Source organism: Garra rufa, unplaced genomic scaffold (genome assembly GCF_049309525.1).
Source record: "Garra rufa unplaced genomic scaffold, GarRuf1.0 hap1_unplaced_640, whole genome shotgun sequence".
Classification (NCBI taxonomy): Eukaryota; Metazoa; Chordata; class Actinopteri; order Cypriniformes; family Cyprinidae; genus Garra; species Garra rufa.
Genome location: NW_027394905.1, coordinates 1 through 10,136, shown reverse-complemented (window position 1 = coordinate 10,136; position 10,136 = coordinate 1). Strand labels below are relative to the sequence as shown.

At 39.3% G+C, this 10,136-nt stretch overlaps 1 protein-coding gene across 1 annotated transcript; it reads left to right on the top strand.

The window, feature by feature from the left end:
• Window positions 1-1,076: 1,076 nt before the first annotated feature.
• Window positions 1,077-9,457, top strand: LOC141317288 (heterogeneous nuclear ribonucleoprotein U-like; the record flags this gene model as incomplete). Its single annotated transcript, XM_073833037.1, has 11 exons — window positions 1,077-1,686; window positions 2,793-2,907; window positions 5,722-5,795; window positions 5,903-6,042; window positions 6,122-6,221; window positions 7,115-7,227; window positions 7,315-7,578; window positions 8,257-8,376; window positions 8,460-8,757; window positions 8,851-9,120; window positions 9,204-9,457. Coding segments are annotated over exons 1-11 (2,220 nt in total), but the record flags the coding sequence as incomplete, so codon positions are not given.
• Between the last annotated feature and the right edge of the window lie 679 nt (window positions 9,458-10,136).

Genomic DNA, 10,136 nt, shown 5'->3' with positions numbered 1-10,136 from the left:
ATTGTCTAGCTATTAGGATGTGTTATGAATTTTAAGGTTCGTTTCTCTTTTGTTGTGTGTAAATCAATCCTTTTTTGAACAATAAAGCTTTATCTCCCTCTTTTGGCCCATATTGCGGGTCTTTTACTCCACATTTAAGTTAAAAGGCCCCCCGACTTGGGGAAAAAGATGGGGAAGGGGCTATATTATAATTAAAGAAAAACTGTTGATTGTCATTCACTACCAGTCAAAAGTTTTGAACAGTAAGATTTTTAATGATTTTTTAAAGATGTCTCTTCTGCTCAACAAGCCTCCATTTATTTATTCAGCTGAATTTTTAGTGTCATTACTCCAGTCACATGATCCTTCAGAAATCATTCTAATATTCTGATTTGCTGCTCCAAAAACATTTATTATTATTATGTTGAAAACAGCCGAGTAGATTTTTTCAGGTTTCTTTGATGAATAGAAAACAGCATTTATCTGAAAAAAAAAAAAAAAATCTATTTCAAATAGTAAATATTTAAATTTACAGATTTTTGCTGTACTCAAATAAATGCAGGCTTGGTGAGCAGAAGAGACTTATTTTTTTAAAACATAAAAAAATCTTACTGTTCCAAAACATTTGACTGGTGTACATTCATGCATCATATTTGAACATATATACATGACTGTTCAACTAAAGGAAACCTTTGATTATACATTATTTGCATAGCAAAGCCAACAGTTATTTCCTTTAAGTGATTCTCAGCTAAATGAAACCTGTTAAACATGTAGGCATGAGGAAAACATTGAGAGGCTTATAATAAACACTAGGAAAAAATGCATTTTTGTGCAGTCAGTTTATGAATAGTGGCAGGGTAATGCAGTTATATCGTTGTTCAGTTATTGAACTATTATTCAGATTTAAAAAATGTCATTATATAGGCCTATGTGTATAAATGCATTTGCATTTGCAATGCCAGTTAATCATGTTGAATTCACTAGCCAAAATGAATAGCATCTAGGAGGGTCATTACGGTTGGACACGCCCAGTTCCATCGATGATGTTGCATTGGGAGGGGTCTAGCACCTAAGGCGCCATTGAATTGTTTTGCCGGTGGACAGACGCAGAATCATCGCGGCTGTGCGCAATTCAGAGTAGCAAAGCGGCCGTCGGCTCTCCCTGGATTGCGATATTCTACCAATCGAGTCTTTTAGTTTTTTTTATAGTCCATCTGCACTAAACTGACAACATGAGTGAAATCAATGTGAAAAAGCTTAAGGTGAACGAGCTGAAGGACGAGCTCAAAAAGCGCAATCTCTCCGACAAGGGATTGAAGGCCGAGCTCATGGAGCGGCTGCAGGCCGCGCTCGATGCAGAGGCCCAGGCCGAAGAGGAAGAAGCTACCGCGGCAGAAGCCACAGAAGAAAACGAGGCCGAGGGAAACGGTGTTGCAGCCGAACAAGAAGGCATGGGTGAAGAAGAACCGGAGGGCGAGAGCATGGAGGCCGAAGAGGAAAATGGAGACGGGGGTGGTGATGCCGCCGCCGCTGCTGCTGCTGCTGTTGTGGGTGATGGTCAGGACGATGAAATGGGCGAAGGGGAGGAGGAGAATGGAGACGCCGGCGTGGAAACGGACAAAGCCCTCGCAGAAGAAGAACAAGAAGACGAAGAGGAGGAGGACGAAGACGACGAGATCATCGATAAAATCGACGATGAAGATGGTGAGCTTGAATCTCATCCATTAGGTGGTGAGTTTTTTGTGTTGAAACGCCGGGAGTATCATGTTCACGTGTGCTCCGAAGCCGGTGAGATCATCGCTTAGCATAGGTGGCTAACGGCCTACCGGCGGCTATTGTGTAAGTTAGATGGCTAACGTGCTAATCCGTTTCAGTCGGTTTCAGTTTACGTGCTAGTTTGTGGTTTAGCGTTCAAGTTAAATTAGTGTGCTTAAGATTTTGAGGGTTTGTTTGGTTTAAGCTGTGTTAGCAAAACGAGCTAAATCATCCGCGCTAGCCTTTTGTCTTTAAGAGTTTGTTGCAATTGTTGATATTTTGTTACGGTTTAAGGTATATTTCACATTGTAGTGTACGGTTAACGGATTTCTATGCTTTAGCGCATTGTTTTGGGTCGGTTTAATTTAGCTAGTTTCAGAAACCGCGAATTGGCTAAGCTAGCGTTAGAGAATCACCTCGTTGCATGTCTGAGGCGGGTCGCCCTCGCGTTGGTTCAGACGTTGCTATGCAGAAAACCTAACGGAAGACAATGGGACAAATGCGGGGTGTAGCGAAATTAACGCATTCTCAGCGGATGATAGAGTTAGGAGTACTATAAGATGGTGAAAAATGACAAAAACCGTCGAAAGAAAAGAACGCTTATAAGTTTCGGTTGAGATTGCTATAAGGCGCCATCTACTTCCGTGCAAGGTCAGTTCAGGATAATGCGTGTTGATGTTGTTCGCCGGTTATTTGTTGTCAGCTACAGTAGACGAAATGTGTATACTTACTGATAAAAAAAAAAAAAAATTCTTGTTTTTTAACTGTGAATGCATTACATTTTAGAGAAAAGCACTTTAAACACAAACAAAAGTAACGTTAATTGCACCACCCACGTTTTTGTCTGATCTGGTTTATACAATCAGATCAGTGCTTGCAGTTTAAATCCTGAATGCCATAATGACATAACCAAGCCAAATATTCTGTCTGATCAGAGGTGGTCGGTTCATTTTGTAACTCTGGTGGAGTCCGAGCACTCCTGTCGTGTGGGCCACCCTTAAACCCAGGGTCCAACACGTCCGGGCATTTCATTACTGTTTGTTTTATTTTCAAAGGGGATGCGGACAAAGACATCAGTGCTGATCAGAAGAATAAGAAGGGTGTTAAGAGACGCCGAGAGGAACATGGAAGGGGCTACTTTGAATTTATTGAAGAAAGCAAATACAGCCGGTAAGGATGGGATCAATGGCCTTCATTATCCCCGAAGTGCCACTTTTAATATATTATATATTGGCTTTAAGTGCCAATGCCTTACCTAGAAAAATACAACCCTCATCTACCTCTTAACCAAAGTCAAACTTTGTTGAGGGTCATTCCTGGCTAGTACAAAACACCTTACCTTCTATAAAATTATGAAATACACTTAAAAGAGTGATCTGATGGAAAAAAAACATGTTGTTGTTGTTAAGCACACACACACTCAACACTTGTCAGGCTGACTGTATGCGCGTGTGGCGAATCAGACAGCGAATAAAGCAATGACGATAGCATGAGATGCGACTTCTGTCGTGACAGAGGAGGGCCAGTGGCGTAGAGTTTATATCGCAAAGTGTATCATGACGTAATGGGGCGGTTAAGTAATGGTAATGAAGCAAATTGTTGTTTCAATTTTCAGACGTTCCTTCGTCGTTTGTATTTTGTTTTTTTGTTTCCTCTTTCTTTGTATCATTCTGAAAGGTTAAATGTAATACTTTATTTTATTATTGTATTTGGAAAAACTGTAAGAAACTGTAATAACTTTTCCTTTTAAAGTCTGTTTCACTTGTGATCAGCAGGTAAGTACAAACGTTTGCAATTCTTCACATTGCATAAAGAAAAGGAATATGTTTACATCTATAATGCATGTTCTTTCGCTAAGTGTGTGGTGCTCAGTGCAGACTGAATAAACTGATACATTTTCTGCCCTTTGTGCTGCTCACTAGGGTTGGGTCGATAGACGATGCCATCGTCCATCGCCGATGGCCAATAGACATCACGATGCTGAGCCGGCATCGCGATCCTCCGCCCCCGCCGCAGCAGCAACCCGCTCACGAAAAACACACATTTAATCCCTATATAGCCAAATGAAATGCATGCTTTCAATTTCTGCATCTTTACTTATTTTATTATTATTATTATGAGGAAATAATAACAAGGAAGTTGTTAGTGATCACAATACAAATTACAGTGAACTCCTAACGAATTACATGAAAGTTCGTTTACATTAATAAATGAGGCATACAAAAACAGCAGAAAAAAAATCAAAATAATTTTAATTAAATTAGATTAAATAAACTACACCAAATATGCCGTTTTCATGGTTTTACCATAATGAACAGAGCTTGGAACAAAAACAAGAGTATATCTTGTTTTCCATCGAAATACAAATGTACAATACAAAGCCTAGTATACATTATAAATAACACTTTATCATTCAAATACACTGGGAAAATGGAAACACTTGGATTTGTGCCGAAAAACAGAGGTGCGTGAGCCCAACGCGCTATTTTTAGTTTCGCTTTGTTTTAGTTTCTTAACTTTATATATTTTGTTTCATTTCTGTTCTGTTCTAAATACCTCTACATTTAAATCATTCGTTTTGGAGTCAGGGTAACTAACTTATTGCTATGTTTATAGTGTTTATAATGTTAATACATAATATTTAGCTTGATTTGGTATTATTTCTGATATTACCCTTTCTCTTCAAACATTCCGCTGCTCATTAAATGCGTTTGGAGAGAGTGGGTTAAGCAGTAAGCAAACAATGAGAGCGTTATTGAACTTAAAAAAGCTGACTGGTTAAAAATATGTTAAGGACCAACACACATCCTCCCAATGCATTTATATAAACCCGCGCTTGCTCTTGTCTCGTCTGCACGCACGCACTGTCATGATCTAATGCACTTGTTAATTCCGGATCTTTAAAAACAAATACCGGAACGCAAAAATCCAAAATCGGACATTTTCCAGAACAGGATCCGGCTCAAATTAAGCACTCGTGGTCAAGGTAGGCTACAATTAATTAATTCGTTATGAATAAATTATTTAACAACAACCATCCCTCACCCCCGCCCCCCGCAGACGATGCCATCGTCCATCGCGATGTTTCACATTAGACATCGTACGATGCCAAATTGGTCGACATCGCCCAACCCTACTGCTCACCTATAGAGAACCAGTGTTGCTCTTTTTTTTTCAGTATATGGAACCAAAATCTAAATATTTTAATGTGTACAAATTTCAAATAGTGGGTCTCAAGCATGAAAGTCCTCAAGCTGTTATGTGAACTGTCAAAGAAATTGTAGCAATATCTGACCCATTATAATATTGAAGCTGATTGATTGCTTTATTGATGGGATCTTCCATACAGGGCCTTCACTTGAATTTGTGGCCTGACAGAACATTATAATGGTGGCAACCCATTGTAAAGACTTTAATGGCCACCCTCATTACAGGGACAGAGCATGAGATGACATCTGTTACATGCTTTTGTTTGCTAGAAAAAGCAATTTGAAGGTTTCACCTCCAGATGTCCCAAAAAACTAGAGTTCAGAGTTTGTCCTGTATATAGAATATATCAATTGGAGCCAATTGTAGAGTCTATATAAGCAAAAAATATCACTTTAGCTTTTGATCTTTCCAGAAAGATCTACATAGATGTGTGTGTATGTATGTATAAATGCCCTCAGACTGTGACCTGATAAATTGGAAAGGGCAACACACTTTCCACACAGCACAACATTGCTGCTTATTTCACCAACCAGTTTTTCTTTCAGTCTTCGTCATGCAGTAAACTGGTAAGCAGTGATGGTAAATATTGCATTCACAATTGTGAATTCACAAAACAGTATAAAAAGTAATGAGCAGCCAGTGTAAAGTAATGTAAATCTACTGTTGATGCTGCTGTGGCTAAGAGGAAGGACATCATCTGGACATGGGAAGCATGCTAGTCCATCACAATCTGGCTTCACTCATGGCATTAATGACTTATTTACTCTATTTCAGGTCCAAGTCTCCTCTTCCACCTTTGGAGGAAGAAGATGAAGAGTTTGATGACACCCTGGTCTGTCTGGATCCCTGTGAGTGCTTTATATGTTAAGAAGCATTAGCGCTGACTGACTGTGCAGTGAACTGTTAATAAGTTGCTCTTGGACTAACAAACTTATTTTTCTCGGTGTTCCCATAGACAATTGTGACCTTAATTTCAAAGTCTCCCGGGACAGATACAGCGCCTCCTCTCTTACCATGGAGAGTTTCGCTTACCTTTGGGCAGGTGGCCGTGCCTCCTATGGTGCAACCAAAGGCAAAGCTTGCTTTGAAATGAAGGTGAGTACTACAACAGATTTAGGTAAACTGATTAAGAAGTGATGAATTTTGAGTCATTATTCATGCGTTTCATTTGCAGATCACTGAGAAAATCCCAGTCAAGCATTTAAACAGCAAAAACATGGACTTCCATGATGTCCATGTTGGCTGGTCCCTGGCTAATGGAAGTCTTTTGTTGGGTAAGCACGGTCGGTTAATATTAAAGGAACACTCCACTTTTTTTGGAAATAGGCTCATTCTCCAACTCCCCCTGAGTTAATAAGTTGATTTTTACCGTTTTGAAATCCATTCAGCCGTTCCCCTGTTCTGGCGATATCACTTTTAGCATAGCTTAGCATAGATCATTGAATCCTATTAGACCAGTAGCATCGCGTTCAAAAATGACCAACAAGTTTCCATATTTGTTGTATTTAAAACTTGACTCTTCTGTAGTTAAATCGTGTACTAAGACCAGTGGAAATGCAAAGCTGTGAGTTTCTAGGCTGATAAGATTAGGAACTACACTTCCATTCCGGCGTAATAGTCAAGGAAGTTTGCTGCCGTAATATGGCCGAAGCAGGCGGAGTATTATCAGAAATGAGTTCCCAGCTAGTTTAGCATTTGCACATGTGCTGCGTGGTATTACTGCTCCTGCTTTGGTCATATTACGGCAGCAAACTTCCTTGACTATTACGCCGGAATGGGAGTGTAGTTCCTAATCTTATCACCCTAGAAAATTGAAGCTTTGCATTTCCACCGGTCTTAGTACACGATATAACTACAGACGAGTCAAGTTTTAAATAGGACAAATATCGAAACTCGTTGGTCATTTTTGAACGCGATGCTACTGGTCTAATAGGATTCAATGATCTATGCTAAGCTATGCTAAAAGTGATATCGTCAGAACAGGAGAACGGCTGAGTGGATTTCAAAACGGTAAAAATCAACATTAACTCTGGGGGAGTTGGAGAATGAGCCTATTTCCAAAAAAAGTGGAGTGTTCCTTTAATATGTGATTATGTGGCCACAATGTGTTAATGCACATCCCTTTTTCTTCATATAAAAATGTATATATGACTTCTTACTGTTTTAGGTGAGGAGGAGCATTCCTACTCTTATTCGAGCAAAGGGAAGAAAACTTCAAACTGTGTGACTGAAGACTATGGGGAGAGTTTTGATGAAAATGATGTTGTCGGCTGCTTCATTGTAAGTTGTTTACATCACTCTCACACAATATTTGTATTTTTATCCTTTTAGTTTACATATTCTTATGTGTTTTTTGCTTTATCTTAGAATTTCGAAGCAGATGAAGTGGAGATTTCTTATTCCAAAAATGGCAAGGACCTTGGTGTGGCTTTCAAGGTCAAAAAAGAATCCTTGGCCGAGCAAACTCTGTTCCCCCATGTTCTTTGCCACAACTGTGCGGTTGAGTTCAATTTCGGTCAGAGAGAGACGCCATTCTTCCCTCAGGTGGAGGGCTTCACCTTCCTGCAGCAAATTCCTGTCGATGTGCGCATCAGAGGACCTAAAGGACCTGAGACCAAGAAAGATTGCGAGGTATTTTGTTCCCCTTTTTTTTTTTTTTTTTTTTTTAAATCTATTTATTAAAGGATTATTAAAAGATTATTAAAATTTTCCGACTCACCCCCATGTCTTTCTTTCTTGTCACAAAGAAATGAAATTTTTTGAGAAATATTCCAGGATTTTTCTCCATATAGTAGAGTAGGGTACTCAATGGATTGAAGGTTAAAAATGCAGTTTTAATGCAGTTCTACACTATCCCAGCCAAGTAAAAGCCTTTAATCTGTTGAGCACCATTGAAGTCCACTATATGGAGAAAAATCCTGGAATGTTTTCAGGGACGCTACAGTTCAAATGCTTCATATGAAATGAATACTTATAGAATATGCTAAATTTATAATCTCACTAGATTTTGTTTCAAATAAATGCTATTCTTTTGATCTTTCTGTTCATCAGAGAATGCTGAAAAAAAATATAAGCAGACTGTTTTCAACATTGACAGTAAAATAAATATTATAAATGGATCATTTGACACTGAAGCCTGAGATTTGTTTTGCCATAAGAATAAAGATTTTAAAATAGAAATTGTATTGTATTGTAAACTTTTGAACAATAGTGTTAATCTGTTAAAGTTCTCAATGTGTGAAACAAGTAAATGGTTAGCTTGTTTTTGCATGCATCAGCAGTGATTGTAATCACAATGTTGGTTTCAAGGTTATCGTCATGGTTGGCCTTCCTGGATCTGGAAAAACTGCTTGGGTAAATAAACATGTTGAAGAGAACCCTGGCAAGTACAATATCCTCGGCACCAACACCATCTTGGAGAAGATGATGGTGAGAAATTCTCTTCTTAAAAACTTCTATCCTCTGTGTCTCAATCTTATTTTCTTGTCTAATCTGATTTGTTGTTCTTGCAGATTGGCAGCATGAAGAGGCAAAACAAAGACACAGCAAAGCTCTCTGCCATCTCTCAGCGTGCTCCTTTGTTCCTGGGCAAGTTTATTGAAATTGCCGCCCGCAAAAAGAGAAACTACATCTTGGATCAGACAAACGTCTCTGCGCCAGCTCAGAGAAGGAAAATGTGTCTGTTCGCTGGCTTCCAACGCAAAGCCGTAGTGGTCTTCCCCACAGATGAGGCCTTCAAGGAGAGAACACAAAAGAAAGCAGAAACCGATGGCAAAGATGTACCTGAGCATGCTGTCCTGAAAATGAAAGGTAAGATGTGATGCCATTTTACCATTGCACCTACCAATCTGGCACATAAAGTAGTACCGTCAGGAATACAAGATTTTCTTTCTCGCTCTACAGGTATCTACACGTTGCCAGAAGTAGGAGACTGCTTCTCAGATGTCACCTTTGTGGAACTACAGAAGGAGGAGTCTGTCAAGCTCCTGGAGCAGTACAAGGAAGAAAGTAAGAGTGCTTTGCCACCTGAAAAGAAACCAAACCAGGGCCCTCTGACCCCCAAAAAGGGAGGTGGACGAGGCAAAGGGCCTAAGAACCAGTTCGGTAGGGGTGGTGGTCCAGGCCCACGTGGAGGCAGAGGTGGATTCCAGCCCCGTGGAAACTTCAGAGGATGTAAGCCACTTTAATTTAATATTTGTTAGTGTGCTGTCATGTAAAATTTACATTGAGAGCTAAACCTTGTTTTCTCCCTTTAGTACCAGTACCACATCGTGGTTTTAATCGTCATCCGCGTGGCTACATGCCACCACCTCCCCCACCACCTGTCTTCCGAGGAGGGTTCCATAGCCGAGGTGGAGCAGGTGGGATGCCCAACCGGGGAATGGTTCCCAGGGGTGGGCACATGAGAGGCAGAGGTGGAGCAATGGGTCGCGGAGGGCCTGGAAACAGAGGCAACATGCACCGTGGCGGAGGACAAGGCGGACCCAACAACAGAGGACACTTCCAGCAGGTTTGTTTATCTCTCTTGCAACTAAGTAAACTACTGTTTATCAAGTTTGGGGTTGGTAAAAGTCTCGGTAACCCTTTACAGTAATGTTCATTAGTTAACTAAGAATGAACAATAGGGCTGTCACTAATCACTAATGATTATTTTGGTAATCGAGTAATCTGTTTATTCTGACGATTAATCGAGTAATCGGATATTTATTTTTTTGTATTAATAAAAATAGACAAGTAAACAACAGCCTTTAAAATGACTTGCAATACATATATAATAGCAATGAAGCAATAATTAGTTCAAATAAAGTATCAAAATCAAGTAATCATATGGTTTTATTGAACCAAACCGTTAAAATACATAATGTGTATTAATCAATAGAGCTAATGTACATTATGCATTATAATAAATGACTGCAGAATGTGCCAGCGGCCTGATGATTGTTTTACACTTTACTGTGCAATCTAGTCCGTGTTTAATATTGACTAAACATTTAATTCAAATGTTTACTTAATCTTAAACATTTGGTCAAGATCGAGTACTCGAATAGAATTGAGGAATCTTTGCAGCCCTGATGAACAATACTTCTGCACCATTTACTAATTTTAATGTTAATTTCAGCATTTATTAATGCAATATTAAAAACAAAAGTTAACATGAACTAACCCTTAATTACTGTATTTTCATTAAC